This window comes from Eublepharis macularius, chromosome 1 (assembly GCF_028583425.1).
Source record: "Eublepharis macularius isolate TG4126 chromosome 1, MPM_Emac_v1.0, whole genome shotgun sequence".
Lineage (NCBI taxonomy): Eukaryota > Metazoa > Chordata > Lepidosauria > Squamata > Eublepharidae > Eublepharis > Eublepharis macularius.
This window is the reverse complement of record NC_072790.1, coordinates 239,260,038-239,286,665: the sequence shown is the minus strand read 5'-3', so window position 1 is coordinate 239,286,665 and position 26,628 is coordinate 239,260,038. Positions and strand designations below refer to the sequence as shown.

General features: G+C 47.7%; 1 protein-coding gene across 1 annotated transcript in view; it reads left to right on the top strand.

Annotated features, from left to right (window-relative positions):
• The first annotated feature begins 4,391 nt into the window (after nucleotides 1-4,391).
• KCNN3 (potassium calcium-activated channel subfamily N member 3) overlaps nucleotides 4,392-26,628 on the top strand; it is a 140,721-nt gene continuing 118,484 nt past the window's right edge. The window contains exon 1 of the mRNA XM_054973280.1: nucleotides 4,392-5,180. Coding sequence (XP_054829255.1) covers nucleotides 4,392-5,180 — 789 coding nt within the window. The remainder of the gene's footprint in view (nucleotides 5,181-26,628) is intronic.

Sequence of the window (26,628 nt, the reverse complement as noted above, 5' to 3'; positions counted from 1 at the left end):
CCTTTCAAGAAAGAATTTTACCTTTTGCGTTGCTTAATTTTACTGTTTTGGACATTTTTTAAAATTTTGTGAGCGGCCTCAAGTGGGTCCCTGTGGAGGCAGCCTAAACATTTTCAAAAAACATTTTTTTAATAAGGAGCTGTAGGACATGTTCTCCGCATATGTGATGTGGGAAAAAGAGGTGGGCACTTCCACAGGCAATTTCTGTACTTCCTGGTGCATGAGTTAAACGTGGGGGAGTCTTATATTCTTCTCTTGTATCAAAAGGGTACGAACCTATTTTAGTTACAAGCGTGATCAGAAAGTATGGTGTTTTACAGCGTCGCAACGAAAATGCAGGTCTCTGCCCCCCAGGATCTTACAATCTAAAATTTGACACAGTACAGGCAAGAGAGTTGCTCAAGTCCGTTTGGTTTCCGTAGGCACCTGGGTTGTTTCACACATTTTGTAGAACAGGCAGGAGTTGAGGAAGGTTCTAAAGGGAGAGGCAGGCAGAAGCGGAGAGAGGTGGCTTCAGGCAGGAGGTGGCCTCGGGGGATGTCACATGGATAACGGATTATCCCCCATGGGGAAGGGCTGGGCTCAGTGAAAAAACCTCTGCTTTGCCTCCAGGTCCCAGGTTCAATTCCTGGCATCTCCACTTACACAGACCAGGTTGTAGATGATATGAAAGACTTCTGCCTGGGGCCTGGAGAGCTGCCAATCAGAGCAGACAATACTGACCTTGATAGACCAATGGTCTGATTCACTATAAGACATTAGCTGTTGTAGATTTTCCGGGCTGTATAAGACAGCTTCATGTGTTCACGTGATTTCACTGAGGTTTTCTCGTCGCTGGAAGGGACCAAGCCAGAGGTCCAGCAACAGCTCAAGCCATGAATAAATCAAGGACATGTGCATACGGAGGGGTACCCTTTGCAAGAGCTGCGCTACTGGATGAAAACACAGCTCTGTGCCGGAGCTTAGCCTCAGGCTGCAAGCCTAAGCATGTTTACCTGAATGCTGTAGGACTTACTTCCAGGTCAACACAGAAGAGCTCAGGCTACAGTTCAAGACCATTTCCATAACTGAGTTTTATGTAAGAACTTAGCTCCTCTGCAAATAAATAGCCATTGAAGTATTTATGTTTATACCTTTTATGTGGCCTTCTAGAAGCTCCCCTGCCCAGTTCACAAGAAGATCATAATAAAAACAATGCCCAATATTAAATTTGTAAAAGTTATAAAAATAAAGCAAATTTGCTCAGGTACGGGAAGCTCCGGAAGAGCTGAGCTGCATGATCAAAACAGAGCTTTGTGCAAAAGCTTGGCTCCTCTGCAACCGTTAAGTTAGATCCATTAAATATGTTCCAAGGGCTGAATTCTAGCTCAGGCTTAGAGCCAAAACACACGAGAAGAAATACCTAGGTTCAGCACGTGTTCTCTTACCTCAAGGTTTGCCGGGATCTGTAGGCGTCCTGGAAGCTTAAAGTTGAGCATTTACAGAGCAGCAGGGAGGGAAATACAGGCGCCTGTATTTCCCTTCCCCTCCCTGCTGCTCTGTAAATGCTAAACTTGTTCTCTTACCTCAAGGTTTGTTGGGAAGTGTAGGTGTCTTGGCAGCTTAAAGTTTAGCATTTACAGAGCAGCAGGGAGGGGAAGGGAAATACAGGCGCCTGTATTTCCCTTCCTGCTGCTCTGTAAATGCTAAACTTTAAGCTTCCAGGACGCCTACAGATCCCGGCAAACCTTGAGGTAAGAGAACACGTGCTGAACCTGGGTATTTCTTCTCGTGTGTTTTGGCTCTAAGCCCTTCATTGTTGGTTGCTAACCTAGCAAAAGGCAACAGGCTAAATTCCGCTACTTTCCCTTTTCTCTCCGGGGATCAGAAATGGTTCCATAAACCCACCTGTTAGACACATACATTTTAGGGTGCAATGTATATAACCTGATTCTAATCCTTGTTTTACTTAGAATTAAGTACTATTGTGTTCCCTGTGATTTGCGTGGTTAGGGCAGAGGGAAGGTGGCACGATATAGCCCAGGGGTGGCCAAACTTGCTTAATGTAAGAACCACACAGAATATACATCAGATGTTTGAGAGCCGCAAGACAGGATGCATTGAAGTGACTTCAGACGAAGAGGCGGGTTTGGGGGAGTGTCCTGAAAGTGACAACACAGGAAGGGGTAGGGTTTTGGTGCTGTATGCTGGAAGTGACATCACAAAAATAATGTCACATCTTTGCTAGGCTTCACCCCCAAAGTCCCCAGGTATTTTCTGAGTAAGACCTGGCAACCCCAACATTTTTATTGAAAATATGAAAATCATGGAAGGAAGGAAGGAAGGGAGGGAAAGACATGGAAAGAAAGGAGGGAGGGAAAGACATGGAAAGCAAGAAGGGAAGGGAGGGAAAGAAGCTAAACTAAACTAAAATGTATGGCCACAGCAGTACTCTGAGACCTCTGGGAGCTGCACAATATGTCTAAAAGAGCCACATGTGGCTCCCGAGCCAGTTTGGCCACCCCTGATATAGCCCGATCTCATCAGATCTTGGAAGCTAAGCAGGGTTGGTAGTTAGGTGGGAGACCACTAAGGAAGACTCTGCCAAGGAAGGCAATAGCTAACCAACTCTTCTTCTCACTTGCCTTGCAAACCTCTTGCTGATGTCACCATAAGCTGGTTGCTACTTGACACAGCACATACATACACGGCATAAGGGTGTTTAGGACTGCAGCCTTCTAAGGTTACACCCTTCCAAGTCCTCTGACTTCAATGGATTTAGAAGGATGTATTTCCGTTTAGGATTGCATGGTTAATGAACCAGTCAGTAAGATTATTGAAAAACGTTTTGATCCACTAGAAAGGCAATCCAGATTAATCGATCTGAAGAAGGGAGCGTTGACTCTTGAAAGCTCACAGGGTGAAAATCTTGTTGGTCTCTAAGGTGCCCCATACAGACCAGCCTCAGAGAGAAGATACCATCTTGGAAGAGGCAATCTTTCCTATTGTGAGAAGAAGAATGCCTCATTTAACCTGGTGTTTAAAGAAACATTCCTTCCAATATAAGAGCAATAAGGAATGTCTCTTCTGAGATGGTGGTAGAAGCATTCCTTCCAGCTAAGAGAATAGCCCAGGCAGACCCACTCTCGTTAGATCTTGAAAGCAAGGCTGGGGCGGCCTTGCTTAGTAATTGGATGGGAGACCTCCAATCAAGACCAGGGTTGCAGAGGAAGGCGATGGCCAACCACCTCTTAGTCTGTTGCCATGAAAACCCCACCAGGGGTCGCCATAAGTCAGCTATGACTTGATGGCACCCTCCAGGACCACAAGGGAATAAGAAATGCCTCTTCTGGGATGGTGTTAGAAGCATTCCTTCCAAGGTAAAATAGCTAAGGAATGCGTCTTCTGGGATGGTGCTAGAAGCTTTCCTTCCAAGGTAAAATAGATAAGGAATGCCTCTTCTGGGATGGTGCTAGAAGTATTCCTTCCAAGGTAAAATAGATAAGGAATGCCTCTTCTGGGATGGTGCTAGAAGCATTCCTTCTAAGGAATGCCTCTTCTGGAATGGTGCTAGAAGCTTTCCTTCCAAGGTAAAATAGATAAGGAATGCCTCTTCTGGGATGGTGCTAGAAGTATTCCTTCCAAGGTAAAATAGATAAGGAATGCCTCTTCTGGGATAGTGCTAGAAGCATTCCTTCCAGCGTTGTGAGAGATAAGGAAAGCTTCTCCTGAGATGATGGTAGAAGAAGCATCCCCTGCAGTGCATGAAAGGCAGGGAATGCCTCTTGTTAGATGGCCAGCGTCCACGCAGGGACACGTTACCCTAAACGAAAGCTTCCCGTACCATTTCCCCCTCCTCTGCATATCTTATACCGGTTGACTGAAGACCGATCGGCTAAGATTCCTCAGCCCCTAAAGGAGCCGGGCGGGCGGGCGGCTCGGAGAACCCCTCCCGGGGCCGGCACCCGACGGGCGCCCCGGCTGCACCTGTTGTGGAACGCCCCCCCCCCCCCCCCCGGCGCGGCCGCTTCTGCTGCGCCAAGCTCCCTCCCGTGCGCCCGGTCGAAGGAGGCGGCGGACTACAATTCCCGTGGAGCCGGCGGGGCGCACAGGCGCAGTAGCGGGCGGCGCCTTTGGGGAGGGGGCGCCCGGGGGGAGGGGGTGATGTCAGCGCGCCGGCAGCCAATGAGCGGCCGCCGAGGGCCGGTGGGCTTGGCCGGCGGCGCGCGCGAGAGGCAGCGCTTGCGAGCTGCCCATTCAAGCCCCGCTCGCAGCCCGGCTGCAGCAGCCGCGCCGCTCGCCCGGCGTGCCCACCTCGCCCCAGGCTGGGCGCCCGCGGGGGCCGCGTGGATGCCTCTGCGCCGGGGGCGGCAGCGCGCTGAGCCGGGCCAGGGGCGAGCCAGGGCCGGAGGATGGAGCCGTCGGGGCCCTTCCACGACTCCGGCGTGGGCGATCTGGACGCCGAGGAGCCGCGCTGCCCGGTCCCGCCCTCGGGGGACGAGCCGCGCCCGCCCGCCGCGCCCCCCAGCCTGGCCCCGGCGGCGGCGGCGGCGGCGGCGGGCCCCCTGCGGGCTCCACCCCCGGTGGCCGCCCTCCGCCCTGCCTCCCGCCAAGGCAGCCAGCCCAATGTGAGCGGCGAGCACTGGGCGGCCCCGGCGGGCCACTCGCCCAGCTCGAGCGGCGGCGGGGGCGCCGGCGGCGGCGGAGCGGGCAAGCACCGGCAGGCCAGCCCCTTGGCGCACCGGCGGGACAGCAACCCCTTCACCGAGATCGCCATGAGCTCCTGCAAGTACAGCGGCGGCGTCATGAAGCCGCTCAGCCGCCTCAGCGCCTCCCGTCGGAACCTGCTGGACGCCGAGCCCGAAGCGCAGCCGCTGCAACTTTTGGGCGCCGGCGGCCACCCGCCCGAGATCGTCATCTCCCGGGAGGACAACCACTCGCCCCAAGGGCTGCTCCACCCGCACCCCAACGCCGCCGGAGCCGGCCCGGCGGGAGGCGGCCACAAGCACCCCCCCGCCGGCGGGCCGTCCTTCGCCAAGGCGCCCAAGCGCAAGAACCAAAACATTGGCTACCGCCTGGGCCACCGGCGCGCCCTCTTCGAGAAGCGCAAGCGGCTCAGCGACTACGCGCTCATCTTCGGCATGTTCGGCATCGTGGTGATGGTCATCGAGACGGAGCTGTCGTGGGGCTTGTACTCCAAGGTAGGCGCCGCCGGGCCTCGGCCCCCGGGGGGCGCAGCGCCCTCGCCCCGAAGGCGCGCACCGACCTCTCCAAAAAGGGCGCACCGACCTCTCCAAACCCGGACGCGCCTTGGACTTTGCGCGACGCGCTTGACGGACGGGGCTCGAAGACGTGGGTGGGGGGCGATCTTGGGGCACCCCTGGAGGGGGGTGTGAACTTTGGGGAGCGGCCAAAGAGAAGCCTGGAAAGGCTGGAGGGGAGAAGAGCGCATCCCGGCAGCGACGCGCTGCTAGCCCCGAAGTTGCGCGCCTGGCGCCTTAGCTCCAAGTTTGGCTGGTTTTCTCCACTCACGGCCGCGGCTGCTTATTTGCGGTGGGGGTGGAAGAAGAGAGGGGGGGATAGAGGGAAGATCCCCATTGCTTCTCTCTCTGCCTCCCCCCTTCATATTGTGCCTGGGAGGCAGGATCTCTGGCGATCCTCTGGCAGTCTCCGATAAGAGGGTTACAGGTGGGGGGGGGAGGAAGAGCTGGGAAAGGCATGGGGGGGGGAGAGAAGGGCGGGTCCTTCTGCTTTCCCACGGTCTTCCCAGTCCTCAGCTACCCACCTCCAAGCCTGGGTAACCCTTTGCTCTCTTCCCTTGGGAGAAGAAGAAAATAGGGGGCTCAGTCCCCACCACCTATTCCGTGACACACACACCCTTCTGCATTTTCTTGACCACCTCTTAACACACAGCCACAATAAATTGGGGGGCAGGTGGGGAGAGGCTTGACTTTTGAGGAAAGGGAGAACAGATTGAGAATGCGGCTCTCCCTCATCCTTAAGGGGAGAGCTATGGGGGGGGGGGTTGATCCATTTTATGTGTGTCCCCCTCTCCCGTTTTCCTGGTCAATATTTGGTGTGGAGGTACTTGGCTGCGAATTTTACAGGGAATAAATCTAGCAGGGGGGCTTCTTGCGGCTGTGATGTTATGATCTGGCGTGTGTGGTATTTAAACCGCTGGCCTGAAGCCCCCTTTCCATTTCAGATGGTTCGTAAGGGGGGTGGCAGTCTCTGGGTAGTGAAGCTGTTGGCTTGCCAACCTTCCCCAGGATTTGGAAAGAATAGCCTTGCCTTATCCTTTCTGGGTTGTGGCTACCCAGGCTTCTGGCTGCCTTGTCTGTCCTTCTGCAGCTCCCATCTCTTCTCCCCCCCCCCCCCCCGCCCCTTCTTTCGGATTTATTCAGGGATTAGATGATTCTTGACGTTCTCCAGCCCTATTTAGTTCAGGGGCTCCCTCTAACCTGGCAACTTGATGAAAACCGAATTTTGGGGGTGCGTCTGCAAGAAAGCTACAGGGATCATCGTTGGTCACTTCCCACCCCCTGCTTAGGCTGACTCATTATCTTTTCAGGTCCATCTTGGCCAATCAGTGCCAGGGACTGGATGTGAGGTGGCAAAGCTTGGGGGGCTGAAGACCCAGGCTCTGGGTTAGCCCAAATTCTGGAGGCAGACTTGCTTTTAGGCACATGTTCAGCTGAAAATTGCATCCGTGCACACGCTCTGGACAACAGCTGCAGGGCCTGTCCCTTGCAAATCTGGCTCCTCTCCATCTGAGTCCTGCTGATTTCTAACCTTGTGCTGTACTGTGGCAGAGAGTTCCAGAGGTTACGCGTGCGCAATGCAGGGATACCTCTTGTCCCACCTGGCTGGTTGCTGGCGAGGTTGCACTTGTTTCTTTGGCTTGAGACACCAGCAAGAAATGGCAGACAGGTGGAAATAATATATATATTTATATATATAAAATAAATGTACAGGTGCTTTAGAGTAACATGGACTGGCCTCTGCCCCACGGTACTTACAATCTAAACTTAGACTGGGATGGGGTAGGGGAAGAGATGAGAGAGGCGGGGCAAGGAATGAAGAAGAGATGCAGTTTCTCCCTTTAAATTCAGAACTAAGGATTGCATTCCTGGATAGCGCAGTGGTTAAGTGGTTTGGCTGCGAATCAGCACTCTGCTGGTTCGAATCCCACTACTGCCATGAGCTCAGCAGGTGGCCTTGGGTAAGCCACTCCTCTCAGCCCCAGCTCCCCACCTGTATTGTGGGGATAATAATAACACTAACTTGTTCTCTGCTCTCGGGGAGGCACTAATCTGTCTAGAAGAGCGGTATATAAGTGCAGTTGTTGTTGTTGTTGTTGTTATAAGATCAAAGGGCATATCAATCTGTTTCCTGCAGCTGTTGGCCAGATGACTCTGAAATTCCCCAAGCAGGGCATGAAACTAACAGCCTTCCCATAGTCATCTCCAGCAGCTGGTATTCAGAGGTACACTGTCTTTGGACATGGAGGTTCCACTAAAATCTAATTTCAGAGATCCTTCAACAGACCCATTTTTCTCTACAAATTCATTGAGAGCCCTCTTTAAAAAGCGGCCTGGAGGCCAGCAAGCTAGTGGTAGTGAGTTCCGCGAAGCTAACGGCATGTTACGTCAGGACGCTTTTCTTGTCTGCCCTGATCCCGCTGCAAATTAGCTATGTTCAGTGCCCCCCCTCCAAGCTTCCACCCACAACACTCAGGATCGGTAACATTTCTTCCCCCCAACTCCTTAGCAGTACTGTTGGGCAGCTCGCATTTACGCCCATTTTACAGCTGTTCGTTTGAGGCTGGCCAGAAGTGCTCACATCACAAACTGGGTATTGATCAGGTAGATCAGAGATCAGATTTGCAACCTTATCTTCGTGTCGGTTCTCAGCTGCATTAAGGGGCACATTTTTCGTGTGTGGGGGGCGGGGGAGGAGAACACTGCTTCTCGGCTTCTTCTTCTGGCTAATGCATTTAGAAGCATCACTGTGCAATTTTTTAAATGACACCTTTCACCTTCATTCTCCTCTTCGGGATATTTTCCATTCTTCTTTTGCTTTATTACCTCCCCCCTTCCTTACTATTTAAACTGGAGGTGCCTTGCCTAGTGGTAATGTTCGCTGGCTCGATTTCTCCTACCAGAGACAAAAAAGCACCGAGACTCGGTGCATAAGACTTTGGCTTCCCCAGAACTCTTCAGCAGGCGCAAAGAGTTCTGGAGAACTCAATAGCTTGCACGTTGTGCTGTATTCTTTGGCTTATGGTTTGGGGTTTAATAAATGGTATTCTGTGGCTTTGGGATTTGGGTCCAGCCAGAGAGCGTCTGACTCCCCTCATGGATAACTCAGACTCTGTCCCCTTGAATTTTGGCTGCTCTGCCCCAGTGTTTTGTTATATTCTGGAACAAATTGGGACAAATTGGAACAAACTGTGGCACTGCTGCTTGGGGGAGAAACAACGTTCTTTAATAATAACAACAACATTCGATTTATGTACTGCCCTTCAGGATGACTTAACACCCACTCAGAGCGGTTTATAAAGTATGTCATTATTATCCCCGCAACAAAACACCCTGTGAGGTGGGTGGGGCTGAGAGAGCTCTGAGAGAGCTGTGACTAGCCCAAGGTCACCCAGCTGGCTTCAAGTGGAGGAGTGGGGAATCAAACCCGGCTCTCCAGATTAGAGTCCTGCGCTCTTAACCACTATACCAAACTGGCTCCCAACACCTCTCTTTGTATATTTATTTTATTTATCAAGTTCTCCCATCACCTTTATGAGCAAAGATGGGGGGGGGGCGCCTTTTACATTTTTTCAGTCCCACTTTCCACCCCAGAGTAGAGTACATCTTTCTCTCCTTTTTTCTATTTAATCTTCACAACAGCCCTGTGAGGTAGGTTGCACGTGGGACTTACAGCCTGGGTCCCCCTCCTCCGGTCATAGACCAACACTGTAACCACTACACCACGCTGCCTGTAACCGCTCCCTTTGGGGAACTTTTCGGCCATTTGTCGCTGGAATTCTAGTCCCCTGGGGAGTTGGTTCTGCATTTTGGGCTTGGGCTGGCGCTTTGGCACTAGAGGTGCAGGCCTCAAAGCGGCTTGGATGGCTCATGTTATAGCATGCAAGCCCTGATACGTTGGGGGGAGGCTCAGCTCCCACAGTGGTCAAGAAAACATACTGAGTCTGTGCAGATCTCCAGTTTTCTTGTTTCAGGGTCAGCCTCCAAGGATAAAAATTGGTTCATCGAGGCTGACTGCAGAGGTTAAGAGTGAGATGTGAGTCAGGTTTGAAGTTCAGGTTTCGGTTCAGACATGAAGTCGTTCTGGGTCGCCTGGGGTAAGCTGCTCTTCTCTCAGCTAAGCTGTTGCATCTGCAGTTTCTCTTTCTTTGTATTTATAATCTTGATTTTTAGTCACGATGGGTTTCCAGGCAGCTTGCAATTAAAAAAAAAAGAGTATAATTAAAAATCATTTTAAATAACCCTGCCCAAATGCAAAAATACTCCATGATTAAGACAGACACCAGTCCCTGGTTATGCTTTCTTTGGAGCACGGGAGTTAATGCAGTCGTGAGACTGGCCTACCTTGTGGGGTTGTTGATAATTTGGGTAAGGTAGTCCCCATTCTACTGTATGGGGGAAATTTATACTCCACTTTTCTCCCCACAGGATAACCTAAACATCCTCTTCCCCTTCTCCATTTTGTCCTTACGACAACACCCCTGCAAGGTAGGTTTGGGTGAGGGTGAGTGAGGGCCCAAAGTCACTCAGTGAGATGCCATGGCAGAGCGGGGACTCGAACCTGGGTCTCCCACTGCTGAACCACACAGGCCCTTGATAATGATAATACCGGCAGGAGACTGGCCTCCCTTGCAGGGTTATTGTAAGATTTAGGTTGCAAGCCACGGTGGGCAAGCACTGTGCAAATGCACTCCCCGTTTTTTCTGGTTCTGCCCCCCACCCTTCTCTCCCTTTCCCAGCTTTCACATGAATAGTTTGCTTTTGTGGCGGCGTTCGGAAAGCCGAGGCAAAGAAGCTCTCTCCAGGAAGGGAGCGTTGGCATGGGAACTCTGGAGGGCCTCAGGAGTGTGGCGGGAGCCGGGGTTGATCTTGGGGTATGCGCCAAGGAAAGCACCCCCGCCTCTTCTTCTCTCACCCCCCCCCCCCGAAAGCTGTGCGGAATGGGATGCTGGCACTGTGCCCTCCGTTGGGTTGGCGTGATCAGAAACACAATAACAGGTCCCAAGGCCGTGGTCAGGGTGGGGACGGCGCTTTCTTCTCTTGCCAGTCAGCAACTAAAAATATCTCTTTCTCCCCCCTCTCCCGGCCGCTTCTGCCTGGTATGGGCTCCAGGGAAGCATGAGAGTCGGTTTGCGCTCCTCCGCCCCCCTCCCGCGCATCAGGAGCTGAGCATTGCTCAGTGATGTCTCTGACACACACACACCGGAGATCAAACACAGAGTGTAATCCCCCCAACGCTTTGTACCCTAATCCAGGTACGTGGATGCCGGCTGGGGTTTTGGGAATGCAGAACTGGCAATCTGCACATGCTCAGAGGCGCCTTCTTAACCTGCAGGTTCCAGCAGCTGTTCAGAATGCGTCTCTGTAGCACGGCGGCAGCTGCTGAATTTTGGAACAAGGTGGTAGTACAGGTTTTTCTTTTCTCACCTTGCTGAGCTATGCATACGTGGCTTCGATTAACCCTTGCTTGCTCAGGAGGTAAATGCTGGCCCTGATAGCACATTGGTAAACAGTTTGAGCTGTGAGCCAGGAGGGAGGGAGGTGCTGAAAAGGAAATGCTTCTTGAAATTCGATCTCAGGAGCACTGGATGGGGCTGATTTGGCAGCGGACTTAGGAGCAAACAAAAGAGAGGGTTTCTTTACATAATCTGTCATGGAACTAGGGAAAATTCCTGCTGTCGGATGTAGTTCTGGCCACTCAGGGCCAAACTACAAGTGACGCCTGACATAGGTTGGACACTTGTCAGCTTCCCTCAAGTTTTGGCGGGAAATGTAGGCAGCTTGGTAGTATGTTGGACAAGTGACAGTTGAAAAGTCCATTGGACAGCAGTCTGAGAGCTAAGCTGCAAGACCAGCATGCCTACATTTCCCATCAAAACTTGAGGGAAACTGACAAGTGTCCAACTAGTGTCAGGCGTCACTTGTAGTTTGGCCCTCAGATAGCTTCAGAAGGGGATGAGATGGATTTATGGAAGATGGTGAGATGGAGCCTCCATGTTCACAGGCAGTTTACCCCTTCTGGACTAGAAGAACCAAGGCCGTTTCCACACTGTCTATAAGTAGCGTGAGACTCACGGAAGGCTGCCGTCTTCCTCGCGCGATTTTTGGCGCCATCTGTTTACAAAACGCTACAAACGGTGATTTATGGTGTTTTGTAGTCAGATGGTGTTAAAAATCGCGCGAGGAAGCCGGCAGCCTTCCGTGAGTCTCGCGCTATTTATAGACAGTGTGGAAACGGCCCAAGGCTCATTTCGAGGGGGAACGTGCAGGAATGCAGTTCCAGTAGTTCCCCAAAGAGGTCATATGTCAGGTGGCCCCGCCCACCTCACTCCTGACCATTTGGGGCCTGTTTCTGACTGGATTTGGGCCAAAACGGCCCAGATTGGGCCTCTGACAGGTGGTGGATCACTCTCCCGCTCAGCAGCAGCCCAATCCTGACCATTTTGGGCCCCTTTTTGGCCATTTTCAGCCCCTTTTTTGCCATTTTGGGCCCAATTTCGGCCCTGAATGGCCAAGATTGGGTCCAAAACAGCCGGGATAGGTGATGTCAGGGGGTGTGGCATATGCAAATCAGTTATGCTAATGACACATTTCTGATGTCAAGGGCATATGCTAATGAGTGATGCTAATAAGTTATGCTAATGAGTTCCTCTTGCTCTTTTTCTACGAAATGACCCCTGAGAACCATTGGGCTGATCTGGCGGGGCCTCTGTTCTTTCATGGCTACCGCCTGCATTCCTCGATGCATGAAGTGTTATCCTCTGTCAGTAGATACATCGGTGGATGTAGAGAAGAGATTGCAAATGGTGGGGCGAGAAGGCCGTGGAAGCGGAGAGGTACAGTTTGCATTTAGTACAAAAACCAAGCTGCAGCAGGGGCGAATTACACAGGGATGCTCCAGGCATTCCGGATAATGACCCTAATAAGCCAGCAGTCTCAAAGTGCGGCCTCTTTAGGAGCAGACTGGGGAAACAGGAGTCTGTTTAGCATGAATAAAGAGTGGTTTGAAGCATATGCAGAGTGCCGCCACCTCCCTTTCTCAAACCTGGACTGCAAGCTTTCCTTTTTGGAGGGAGGGCTTGGAATACTGTACTGACAACCGGAAACCCTGACCAGAGAAATAACAATAGATACAAATTTATAGTAGATCAATGTTATGAAAAGTGCAAAGTGCTTTAAAGCGATATAGTCTAATAAATACAATGAATACAATAAATATTATACCTACAGTAAATACATATATCATCCAAAGTCTTTCCTGAACAATAAATATGCTAATAACCTTACAAAATATACAAATCAGAGCATATCAGACGCTGTGTCCCATAGTCCAACTGGTGAGGACTTATTGGCTTACAACAGTACTTACCTGTTGGATATTTCCTCACCAGTTGGACTACGGGACATAGCGTCTGACATGCTCTGATTTGTATATTTTGTATATTATAAATTTGTATCTATTGTTATTTCTCTGGTCAGGGTTTCCTGTTGTTTGTCGGCATTTTGCATACCAGAGTTAGCTCTTCCGTTGGTGGTTCAGTCAAATCCACAATCTTATCAGGAAGCCTGCTGGGTGAGGCTGCTCTAGTCAGTCATTCTCAGCTTGACCTACCTCGTAGGGTTGTTGTGAGGATCATTTGGAAGAGGGGAAAAGGAGGAGCACGTCTGTTCTGCTGAGCGTTTTGGAAGGAGGGCTCGGGGGAACGTCAGGTCCCACACCCTGGGGAACCAGTCCTGAACTAAAAGGAGCTCCTAATACTATTTTTTATCCTGCCCTTTCTCCACAGAGCTCAGTGTGATGTACTTCAATCTCTCTCCTCCTCCGCTTTACCTTCACAACAACCTTGTGAGGTAAGTTAGGCTCAAAAAGAGTGACAGGCCCCAGATTGCCAAACATGTTTCTTGGCACGAAGGGAACTTGAACTCAAGTCTCCCAGATTGTAGTCAGTCCATGGAGATTCTCGTGTTTGGCAGCAGCTTTGAGCGTTGACCCCTTTGCACAAAATCTGCTCTTGGAAGAAATTGGCATAAGTCTTTCTTTCTTTCTTTCTTTCTTTCTTTCTTTCTTTCTTTCTTTCTTTCTTTCTTTCTTTCTTTCTTTCTTTCTTTCTTTCTTTCTTTCTTTCTTTCTTTCTTTCTTTTTCTTTTCTTTTCTTAAATGTATAGTTCGCCCTCCCCAAACAGGTGGGCTCAGTGCGGATCACAATAACTTAAAACACACTACACAGTTTATCAGCAGTGACCATTAAAAATATAAATAATGCATATCATTCATTTAAAAACATATACTACCACTATATAGATACATACAGATACGTAGATTGGCGGGTCGGCTTTGGCTTGTAAGCTCTGCCAAGTACCTCAAATACCTGACGTGGAGATTGCCTCACCACAAAGAAAACAGGGCCAATGCACTCTGCATACGCTCAGAGATACTCTCTATTCTTCCTTGATGGCTTCTGGTGAGGCAGTGTTTGCAAAGCCCAGACAGGAGACAGAGGAGGACAAACTTCACTTCGGTCTGTGGAGCTTCACAGCGTATCCAACTAGCTAACCGAGAACGTGACACTAAAATGTCAGTAAATAAATGTACAGGACACAGCATCAGTTAAAACGGTGCCAAGTACACAACAGACCACTGACAGAAATTTTTTTAAAGCGTTGTTCCAAATAACACTAATGAAATCCCAAGAGGATAAAACTAGCCATTGTGGAGCAGTACCGTCGTGTTTTATTTTAATTTATTTGTTCAATGGAAGGACGCCCAAGGCCTCTTGGCAGAAAGGCAGGGCCGTACGTGTTTGAAATCTTTTTGTTTGTTTGTTTTTTGACTTTATTTATGCCCCGCTCCCCCCCCCCAAAGCGACTTACAACATTCTCCACATCTTCATTTTATCCTCACAACAACTCTGTGAGGTTAGGCTGAGACAATGTGACTGACCCAAGGTCTCTGAGCTTCTGTGGCAGAATGGGGATTCGAACCTGGGACTCCCAGATCCTAGCACAACACTCTAGCCACACTAGCTCACATACCGTATATCCACCACCTCCTGTTAAGATGGTCAGAGAGATGTATGTAGAGTTGGTTGGCGATTTCTTATCCGGAGCCATTTTCCAGAGCTTCACCGGGGGGCTACCTCTAGTATTTCCCAACCATCTCCTGGGACAAGAGCTTGAAGATTATTCCCAGTTCCTTATTTGTGAATTCAGGCTCAAATATGGATGATACTTAAAAAAGGTGTGTACTCCAAAATACCAACCAAAAGAGAGACTGCAACCAAGAAATCAGAAGAAGATTGAGACTTGGAAGAGCAACTGTGAGGGAGCTAGAACAGATCCGTAAAGATAAAGATGTCTCTCTGGGGACCAAGATAATCCAAACTATGGTATTCCCCATTACTATGTATGGAGGTGAAAGTTGGACAGTGAAGAAAGCTGACAGGAAGAAAATGGATTCATTTGAAATGTGGTGCTGGAGGAGAGGTTTGTAGATACCATGGACGACCAAAAAGACAAATAAGTGGTTACTAGATCAAATCAAGTCTGAATTCTCCCTAGAAGCTAAAATGACAAAATTAAGGCTATCATACTTCGGTCGTATCATGAGAAGATGGACTGGAAAAGTCAATAATGCAAGGAAAAGTGGAAGGCAGGAGGAAAAGAGGAAGACCTAAAACGAGATGGCTGGACTCAGCCAAAGAAGCCACGTCCTCCAGTTTGCAGGATCTGAGCAAATCTGTTAATGATAGGACGTTTTGGAGGTCTTCCATTCATAGGGTCACCGTAGGTCGGAAACGACTTGACGGCACATAACACACATATTATAGCTAGCTTCCTGATGCTCTAATTTATAATATTTATTTATTTATGTTATTTGTATTCCGCCTTTCTCACTGAGACTCAGGGCGGATTACATAGTGTGAGATTAGTACAATCAGTGGCAAGGACAAGGGCAGGCATTTCCATACAGTGTCAAGACCATTTTCATAAACAATGTAATGGGGTAAAAGAATATAAGTTTACAAAGATATAGTACTAGCAAGGATCCAGTATGGGGTTGAGGAATTGCTGAAACAGAACATAATCAATTCTAGGACTTACATTGAACAACATAAAGCACAGGTAGGATATAGGAGTACATATTTAAAGCAACAGCTCATAGCAGCATGTGTGGTTCTCCTGTCCTTTGTTTTATCCCACAACAACCTTTTGAGGTAGGTCAAACTGAAAGTAACTGATTCAACGTCAACCAAAGAGCATCACAGCTGGCTGAGGATTTGAAGCCACGTTTTCCCCACACTCTGCTCCTGACTACTAAGGAGTAGGAGATGGTCACGTCATGAGAAGACAAGATTCACTGGATAAGTCAATAATGCAAGGAAAAGTGGAAGGCAGCAGGAAAAGAGGAAGACCTAAAACAAGATGGTTGGACTCAATAAAAGAAGCCACGTCCTCAAGTTTGCAGGATCTGAGCGTGTCTGTTTTGGAGGTTTCATTCATAGGGTCACCAGAGGTCAGAGGTGACTTGATGGCACATAACACACACACACACCAAAATATACTTTGGACCATGCAAATCATACACCCCCAAACTCAGGGCACCCTGTCCTGTAACCAAACCTTAAAACGTTTCCCAGTTGAAAGCCTGGTTTTAGTGCTAACTATTTCAAAGTGAGAGGTCTCCAGAAATCCCATTGAATTGTCTTGCTAATGTGTTGAACGAGGAAGTGGGACATCTCAAGTTGGTGTGGCTTTGGATTGCAAACAGTCTGTGTCCCATGTTGAGTCACAGTCTCTAGAGACGGGGACGGTGTGATTTGGGGTGTCCCAAAGCTTGTGTTGAAGTGCGATTGCTGCCAGTTTCTTGATTTCTCTCGAGGGCACCCCGTTTTGAAGACACGAACTACGTCGCTCCTGTTATCAGCCACCAAAGCAGCCAATGCCACCCGCTGGAAAAATGTAAATGCTCAAGATCTTTTTCTATGGCATAAAAAATTATGGGACAGTTATACTATGGCTGCCAGAGGAGTTAGCCGTGTTAGTCTGTAGTAGCAAAATCAAAAAGAGTCCAGTAGCACCTTTAAGACTAACCAATTTTATTGTAGCATAAGCTTTCGAGAATCACGTTCTCTTCGTCAGATGCATGGAGGGCAGAAGGAAACTGGCCAAATATAGAGGAGGAGAAGGGGGGAAGGAGGAGAGGGGGCATGTAAACAACTCCTTTGATATGGAGACGCAGACAGCTCCTTTTGGTGTGGGGATCAGTTTGCTTGTGTAAAGATTCAAAGGAGTTTGCCGTGTTAGTCTGTAGTAGCAAAATCAAAAAGAGTTCAGCAGCACTGCAGCACAAGCCCTCGATAACCACAGTCCTCCCCGCCAGATGCATCTGACAAAGATGGCTGCCGTTACAGATAATCTCTCAAATATAGACCCTCCCAGGTGACATCAAGAGACTTTATACCTAGCTGGTACCCAGTCTTAGAATACCTAATGAAACAACAAGAAATCCCCAAAAGATTTAAAGATCTAGATCTGTGGCAGATTGGAAGTATATAATTCCTCTATATATCCACTACTAGTTATACACAGCCCCTTCCACATGCTCAGATACAATAGCACATAACGGGATGGATATTCAATACAGTAAGATATAATAATTGCTAAATGATTGTATATGAATCATAAATATATGTTATTTATGATTGTATGAATGTACAATAATTTAGAAAACATACTGAATGTAACGATTGTTTATCGATACCTATTCTTATAAAAGTTATTTGTATTGTTGGTGATTTTGAAAACAATAAACAGAATTTAGAAGAGGGCACCCCGTTTTGGAACACTTAGCATGAAAACTAGTCTTTGGAGCAGGGAACTGCATAGTTTGCTTTGAAGGGCAGAGCTGCCTGAGTTTTTGGATAGTGTCATCATCATAAACTTTATTGCGATAACTCATAGCTTTAGCAGTTGACATCAACAACATCAGGATTGTAATACAACAATTACAGTAACAGTAAAAACTCTAATATGCCTTACGGTTTTATAGCAATCATTACAATCACAAACAGTAGAAAAGAGCAAGAGTCCAGTAGCACCTATAAGGCTAACAAAATTTTTGGTAGGGTATGAGCTTTTGTGAGTCACAGCTCTCCGGATATAGCTAGAATGTGAGTCCATCTGTCCTTATATCTTGGAGAGTGGAGCAATTACAGAAGCTGAATGATCATTGCTGGTGAATGACAAAGCAGCTGTGATAGAATAGGGTGGGGTATGCAGAGGGGTAGTGGGTGTGGAGAAATCAGCATTGGTAATGAGACAGGAAGTCCAGGTCTCGCTTCAGTCCAGGTGGATGCATTGTCTTGAGTTTTGTTACCAGTTGCAATTCAGCAGTCTCTCTTTCTAATCTCCCTTTGAAATTCCTCTGTAGGACAACTGCTACTTTTAGGTCAGCAACTGAATGTCCTGGAAAAATCACAAGTTTAGACTAAAACCAGCATCAGTTCAAACAATTCAGTCAGAGAGTCGGCAAAGTACATACGTTTGTCCGTCAGCCACAAGAGCAGTAGATAGTTTTGATACTGCCGTTATCACCCTTGCAACGAACTTTGCCATTTGCACCGTTATCCATTTACTTTTGTTGGCAAATACTATAGTTAACCTATCATTATCCACTCTCGCAGCATCTTGTAATAAAATATCTCCAAGATATTTTCATGTATCAAGATCTTTCTTGTATTTTCATGTATTGATATAAGAGCTTTCATGTATCTGTGCAAATCTTAAATACATGATTTAGGGTAACCCAACCCCTGATGTGGATGACCCAGGCTAGCTCTTTCTTGTTAGATCTTGGAAACGAAGCAGGCAATGGCAAACTTCCTCAGTTCATCTCTTATCTTGAAAATCCTCCATAAGTGGGCTGTGGCTTGACTGCATTTTCTATCCAAGCTTATTTTGGGGTGCAGAGCTTTAAGCCTCATTCATATTTGTAGTTGGATCGTGAGCAAATAAAGAACTGGGGTCCAACTTCTGTCTAACCCATTTCTGTATCTGTTCCCCTGACCTACAGCAGGAGTGAAGTCAGCACTGTTCAAATTGCCTTCGTCAGCTCTTCCGCTTCAGAAGTGTCGCTGTTTGCAAATATCCCAAGTTTGCGTAGAGTAAATACAGTGTTGTACATGCCAGATCTCAGACTTCTCTGAAATGGGAGTGAAGGTTGCTGTCACGGATCAAAAAAACACTCTTTGCGATGTGTTTGATTTCCAAAACCTTCAGAACTGACCCACACATGGTAGAAAGACTGGTCCAGTGGAACACATTTTGAACATTTTTAGGAAAAAGGGAGAATTAAGCAAACACTAAAAACGTGCCAGTCGTAGGTTTCTTCTGAGAATATCGGGGATGCCTTATTTTGTGAATAACCTGTTGGATCATGGTGAATGTCTTCCGGGAAGGAGGTTCCCCTCCATTAGATGAAACTGCTTTACATCAAGTGCGACCATTGATATGGTTATGGGCAGGGTTTGTTTTCTGGGAAAAGAGGTGGCGGAATTCTCAAGAGGGAAATGAGGAAGAAACACATAGGATTCTTTGAAAGAATATTATTTTAACGCACTATTGCCAAGTATTTTCAAGAGGTGCCGGAACTCCCTTCCACCGCATTCCTGCTGAAAAAAAGCCCTGGTTATGGGCAATATTAACTGACTAGTTGGGGTTTGGGCAGACTAACCCCTTTCCTCAGGCTAAGAGCCGTTAAGTTGGAGTTGCTGGAGATTGAACTGAGACCTTCTGTGTCCAAAACAGGTTCTCCGCCGCTGAGCCACAAGCCCACTTTTGCCTTATCCCCTTTCCTTTCAGCCTACCTCACAGGGTTTTTGTGAAGATAACACAGAGGTGAAGAGAGTGACACAAGCCGCTTTGGATCCCCATTGGGGAGAAGGGAAGGGCATAAATGAAGGAAACCTATAATGATAAAAAAGTGTCTGCGGCATGCATAACTTCAGAAACTGAAGCTAGGAGTCTCAAAACTTGCCAGTGGCTTCAGGATGAAGTGAAATGAGAACATTTACAATTTACAGACCCCCCCCCCTTTTTTTTTTTACATTGGAAGCTGTGGTCATCTCCAGCAGGTATAACTCACCTGAAAATAAAGCTACGTTTTCAAATTGGCTACCAGTTTCAGTACAATAGTCGATGTTGCAGTGCCAGAATTGAGGGAATCATACCAGATTGTCAACCGACTATTACGCCCCTGTGGTATTGGCAATGCAGCCTACAAGTGTCTTTTTGTGGTGTGCATAACTCACCAGAAAATATAGAAGTGTCATCCAGCTACCAGTTCAGGGTGATGATGAGAGTCGCAGTTCCAAAAATGAAGGTAATCGCCATATACTGGCCCAGATTATTGCTAGAGACCCCCACCCCCACTCCATGCCATTTGCAATAGAAGCTGAGTTTGTTTGTGGCAGGCAAAACTTATCCCAAAATAAAGTTAGGAGCTTCAAAACTGGCGACCCGCTTCAGGATCATGGTGGGAGATAGGATGCCGAAAATGAGAGGATTCGGAACTTCCTGCCACAGGTTAGATCTGGAATATCCCTCTGCTATTTGCAAAGGAAGCAAAGAAGCCGGGAAGATGCAGGCAGAATAGACAGAGCAGGTGGAGAAAATCTCTCTGTTCAAAACAAGGTTTGCTTTTTAAAAAAAAAAAAACCCACAGCCGGAGTGGTGTAGTGTTTAGAATGTCAGACTATGCTCAAGAAGATCTGGGTTCGAATCCCTGCTTGGCTATGGCTGATTGGTGGCCAATCTTAGCTACTGACACATTCTCAACTAGACCTACCTTACAAGGTTGTTGAGAGGATAAGTTGGAGGAGAGGCAAACGACAGAAGCCATTTTAGGTCCCCCTTGGGGAGAAAAGCCGAGAATGACCTTTGTTCTAAATCTCATTTTGTCTATAGCTCACCAGCCAAAGACGATGGCTGGCGCTCTTGCTTCTTCTGAAATTGCTGCAGCTCTTTTGGTAAGGCAAAACGGCTCGTTCAGTATTCAAAGGACCCATAATGTTTGTTTATTTATTTATAGCCTGCCTTTCTCAGTCAGACCCAAGGCAGATTACACAGTACAAGTGAATACAATGTCATCAACAGCTAGGACGTTCATTGAGCAAAACGCAATGTGATCAGTTGTCGGTTTAGGTGAATAATGTTGGTCTGCAGTAAAACAGCAGGATTGGAGTCCCGTGGCACTTTAGAGACCACAAAAAACCAAGAGGGGAAGTCTCCAGCAGAGAAGCAAAAACCAAGTAGGGCCTAGTCCGAGGAGACTGACAAGTCACTGTAGTAAACTCTATTTGTAAAGTGTAAAGTTTAACAGCCTCCTGCAGGTGCCCCCTGTTAAGTGTAAGTGAAACCATGGCCAAACGCATATATCTATTATTGGATATTTATTGATTTTAGTCCTGTAAGTTATTTTTATCTCTCTCCGGCAATGTATATATGGCAGATGAAGAAGCTTTGCAAAATGGGATGTTTTAGTTGCTAGCGCACCCGTTGCCAACTCTCCCGGATCTCTGCTTCCCGTCGGATGAAACTGGGTTCTCCATGACAGTGACTTGCCTGCAAAAGAAAAGGATTAAGGAAATATAACAATTATAAGGACTATCCTCAGAGCATTATGTTTGGACATGATACTTACCTTGGACACTTTTTGATAGCATCGGTTGTATTGAGCAATTTGTATGACAGAATTGTATACAAGGGGTTCTCCCCAGACAATTTGAAGGGGCTTTATTGTATAGATACATTATTTAATTTCACTGTTTTCACTTACACTTTACAAGTAGAGCTTACTTTGATAATTATACAGTGACTTGTCAGAATCTCCTTGGACTAGTTAGGTCCTACTTGGTTTTTGTACCACCAAGTACCACTGGACTTGGACCTTGCTGATTTTTTATTCATTTATTTACGTCATTTATGCCCTGACCTGGATAGCCCAGGTGAGCCTGATCTCGTCAGATCTCAGAAGCTAAGCAGGGTCGGCCTTGGTTAGTGATTGGATGGAAGACCTCCAACGAAGACCAGGGTTGCAGAGGCAGGCAATGGCAAACCGCCTCCATTAGTCTCTTGCCATGAAAACCCCACCAGGGGTTGCCGTAAGCTATGACTTGAGGGCAATCTCCATCACCGTGTCATTTATAGCCCACCTTTCTCACTGAGACTCAAGGCGGATTACATAGTGTGAGATTAGTACAGTCAGTACCGAGGACATTTCAGTAAATAATACCATAGAATAAATAAATGCAAGTTTACAAAGACATAACATTAGCAAAAAAAAAATCCAATATAGAGCTGAAATGCTGAAACAGAGCATAAGAAATTCTAGGACTGCCATTAGACAACATAAGTATGACCCGGTAGGGGCATACTTAAAGCAACAGGTACTACATAGGAGCACATAGGAGGCAACAGATAGGACGTAAGGCAACATAGTGGTGAAGTCTGTGGTCCCTAACTTGTTAGTGAAGCATTTGAATAATTCAGTTTTGCGTTGTTTGCAGAAAGCCAGAAGAGTTAGTTAGACCGTTCAGTGAACAGATGCAGTACGGCATGGTTGCAGAAGCATAAAGCTGAACACAGAGATGAAGCCATTCAGAAACAAAGTGTAACTAATTAACATGACATCCTTAACAACATAGAAATTACTCAGTAGGACCATATCTACATCAACAGACAGTACACAGTAGCATAGTTTATAGTCTTTGTCCTTTACCTTTGGGCTATTTCTTATGACATCATCCCATAAACCGAGTAGGAAACCCTCCTAAATAATTTAATTTTGCATAAGTTTGCAAAAAGCCAGGAGAGTGGGAGCTTTTCTGACTTCCTCGGGCAGGACATTTCGTAAGATGGATGCTACCACAGATAAAACGTGTACGGGCAGTACGGGTGAGATCTGCAGAAGGCCCTGTTCAGATGAGCAAAGCTGCTGTGATAGAACTTAGCGGGAGAGGCAGTTGCACAGATAAAAGGGCCTTAAATAGGACGGGTACAGGAAACCATAGGGTCAGCAAGCAGTGGCGAAGCTTTACAGTAAGCCTAAATGAAAGAAGAGCTTTCCAAGGAAGAGAAATTTGCAAATGGTAGGGGATGAGGGTTGCCAACTGGCCTGGATCAAAACGTCTTCTTTAATGGTACCTTAAAAGGTAAAGGTAGTCCCCTGTGCAAGCACCGAGTCATTACTGACCCATGGGGGGACGTCACATCACGATGTTTTCTTGGTAGACTTTTTACGGGGTGGTTTGCCATTGCCTTCCCCAGTCATCTACACTTTACCCCCCAGGAAAACTGGGTACTCATTTTACCGACCTCGGAAGGATGGAAGGCTGAGTCAACCTAAATGAGATGATATTTAACAGGTGATGTTCTTTACATGGAAACATAAAGATGGAATACCCAAGGGTCATCTAGTCCAACCCCCTGCACAGTGCAGGAAATTCACAGCTCCCTCCCCAGTGACCCCTGCTCTATGCCCAGAGGAAGGCAAAAATATCTCCAGGATGCCCAGCCAGTCTGGCCTGGAGGAAAATTCCTTCCTGACCCCAAAGTTTACCTCCAGGCCATGAACAGCTTTGACGACCCATTTCTACACATTAAGCCTGTATTAAAGGGACAGGGTATTTTTTTTCTCCAGGTCTGTTGGCAACCTTGGGAAAAATAATGGTGTCAGACTACTGAACAACTTGTCTATGAATATGGACCTAATGGAAGTTCAGAAACGGGCAGCCACAGCTTTTCTTAGCCTGGAGATAAAGAACACCACCTGTTAAATAACAGCCCGTTAAGCCCTTACTAAAGGGATAGGACAGTTTTCTCTCCTGGCCAGTTGGCAACCCTGCTGGTAGCCAGGATCCTGTCATGGGGACATGTGGTCTTTAATGGATCCTACTTGTGTTCTGATCACACAAACCCTTCCGGGCCTCCCAACGCAACCTGCTTTTGATCTGAGAATATATTCTCTGTGGGCAAGCGGGCACCAGGAGGGCAGCAACCCTCCTCTCCTGGCAGCGTCGAGCTTGATGTAGGAGGGTGTCCGTTGAGTATCCTCTTGAAACAAATAAGCATCTCTTTCTGCTATGCCCCAGAACGCCAGGCTAAGTGAGGGAACAGATGAAATCCTCGCCGTCTTTCTGTGTGGTTTAGGGTCGGGGCAACCTGTCTGCTTCTCGGAGGGTCTGGGAATCTTGGACAGCTGGACCGAACATCCTTGCCCCGTCCCGAGTCCTCACCCCACTCATCACTCCTATTGTGTGAAGGAAATCGGAGCTGGTTGGCAAGCGTATCCCTTGCGTGGGTGGTGGAGAATTAACAGCTGTGAGCAGAGGCGGGCAGAGAGAATTCCCTTCCACCAGGGCTGGGCTGGTGGCTCTGTGCCAGTGGCACTCCTGGGGGAATGCCGGGCGGCATTCTTCGTCTGCGTGTTGTGATCTTTTGATAGCCCTTGTCCCTTGGGGTCAGTTTATGCCGGGCTGCACTTTTAGATCTGTTTAAGATAAACCGCCCCCCCAACTCTACAGAGGAAGGGAGGATCAGAGAGGATAACAATTTAACTCTTCAAAAATTTTAGATTAATGTTTTTTTAAATTAGGCATTATAACATTTGGACTTGTAACATGTTTCTCTTTTAACAATCACCTGGTTTGAAAATGGATTCTGAGCTTAATGCAAACATGTAATCTCTGGAACTGAACTGATGACCCGTTTATGGATTTATGAGTTTCCTTTCCTTTGTAAAGACAGAACAGTGTGGGAAATACCTTCGTCAGTCACAAAATGGTTCCTGTTCGTACCTGGGGGACCAAAATCTGGGAAGTCACCTTTAGATGTCATATGCTGACCTTTTAGTCCTGTTTTTTGCCCACTAAGTTCTCTGAGACCGGCTCAGGAATCTTAATTAGACACGTGAATTCCTAATCTCTCTCTCTCTCTACCACATTGGTTCCACCAATTTTAACTAAAATTAAAACTTAGCCCCAGAACCTGCATTCCCAAATACTCTCAGAGAGTATTTGGGATCTGTATACAGTTATGTATCTGAGCACATGCTCGGAGAGAGAGAGAGAAACACTGTAGTATCATGGTCAGAATGTGAAACATCCATGTTCAAAACCACACCTAACCATGATGTTTTCTGTGGGCCGCTCTGTGTTTCTTTCTCGGCCTAATTTACCTCACGTTTGTTGTGAGGATAAAAATGGAGGAAGGGAGAGCCATGTTCTTCTCTGGTCATATTGACTTCCACAAAATGTCAGGAAAATAGATAATCTTCCTGTTTTACAGATGCAAAGTGCCTCAGGATGGGTGAACCTCTGAACATGTGCCGTGTGCTTTCTCACGTGCTGAATGCTGCCATTCCCCTTTGAGAGAGAATGAGCTGCCCAAGTGGCTCTATTTTGGGCATTGGTTGTGAAAGTTTTAAACTCAGGGCTCATTTGTAGGGGGAACGCGCCGGAATGGCAATCCTGTAGATCTGAAAAGAGGTCATGTGGGTTTTGGCCCCACCCATGTGATTCCTTTTCCTTCCTGCTGCCTGTGTCTTTAGCAGCAGGCAGCGGCAGAGACAGCAGCGGCACCACCACCTACTAGATTTCCTGGTAGGAATGAGGGGGCTGGGGGGGCAGCCGCGTGGCCTGTCCTCCAGGCCTGCAAGCGGTGAGGGCTCTGCAGAGGAGGGTAAGCTGCTTTGTATTCATTCTGCTGCTTTATTTTCATTTGTGACTCGTGAGTGAGTGAGTGAGTGCAAGCTGGGCTGCTGGGGCTGGCTCTCCAAAGGAGGGTAAGCTGCTTTAAATTCATTTGGCTGCTTTATTTTCATTGGTGACTCGTGAGTGAGAGAGTGCGTGCGTGCAAGCAAGCAAGCAAGCCGGGCTGCTGGGGCTGGCTCTCCAAAAGAGGGCAAGCAGCTTTAAATTCATTTGGCTGCTTTATTTTCATTGGTGACTCGTGAGTGAGAGAGTGCGTGCGTGCGTGCGTGCGTGCAAGCAAGCAAGCCGGGCTACTGGGGCTGGCTCTGCAAAAGAGGGCAAGCTGCTTTAAATTCATTTGGCTGCTTTATTTTCATTTGTGACTCGTGAGTGAGAGAGAGTGAGTGCGTGCATGCATGCAAGCAAGCCGGGCTACTGGGGCTGGCTCTCCAAAAGAGGGCAAGCTGCTTTACATTCATTTGGCTGCTTTATTTTCATGACTCGTGAGTGAGTGCAAGCCGGGCTACTGGGGCTGGCTCTCCAGAGGAGGGTAAGCTGCTTTGAGTTCATTCTGCTTTATTTCCAGGAAAAACCTGGAGATTTTTGGGGAAAGGGGCCTGAGGGGTGGATGTTGCCTTCTGACACAATTCCGGTGATGTCAGGGAGTGTGGCATATGGTAATAAGATATGCTAATGAGTTCTTTTTCTACGAAATGACCCCTGCCTGTTCTTATATTAATAATTTGTGTCTCAAAGAAAGAATCCATTTTTAAAATCTTGGAAAGAATCCTTTTTCAGTACAGCAAACTTGTCAAGTTGTTATTTTAAGAGGAAGAGCCTGGAGAAACATGCCCTCTCAGTAGAATGTGTAAAAATGGGCAGCGTAAGCTTTTCATGGCATAGAGTTGAGGAACATCCCATTAAGCCTTTCTTGAAGGAGCAAAATGTTCTTGGCATCTTGGCAACCCAAAAACAAACAACCAGTGGGGCCTTCTAGCCCTAGATTCTTCTGATAAGCCCAGCACCAGGACACAAAGATAAAATACTAGTGTCTGTGGAGGCTCCATTTAGCTACTGTAGCTTCCGATAGACCTCTCCCTCTCCACAAATCAGTATAATCTCCCCTTTAAAAAATCAGTGGCCATCTCCGCACCTAGTGGTGGTGAGTTCCATGGATTTATAAGCCTGCCATAATGTTGGTAATGGGAAATCTGTATTTCGGCAATGCCTAATTCCCTGAGTTGTGATCCAGCGCAGCTGCACGCATGCCCCACCCCTGCCCCTGCCTCATTGGGAATGGATATGTCCTGAATTGCAGCCTGTGGATTTTAAATCTGGAAGGAAATTGTTAGGGGGAGCGTGTTGGGGAATACCCTTTCTCGCTTGCTCCTGCAGTCAACAAGAGGTTAACTCCCCACTGCTTCCAGCCATCCAGAGACGCTAATTGGGTTTTGCCAGGGCCTAGAAAGAGAAATACATCTTGTGCTCTGTGCCCGGAGAGTGGGGAAGCAGGGCGGGGGGGGGGGGCTTGCTCTGGGTGGTGCTAAGTGTAATGAGATTTTAATGCTCTTTATTGTAAAAGAGGGAGTCTGCTCCGACTGAGGGCTAATTTCTCTATTCTTCAATTGGGAAATCAATGG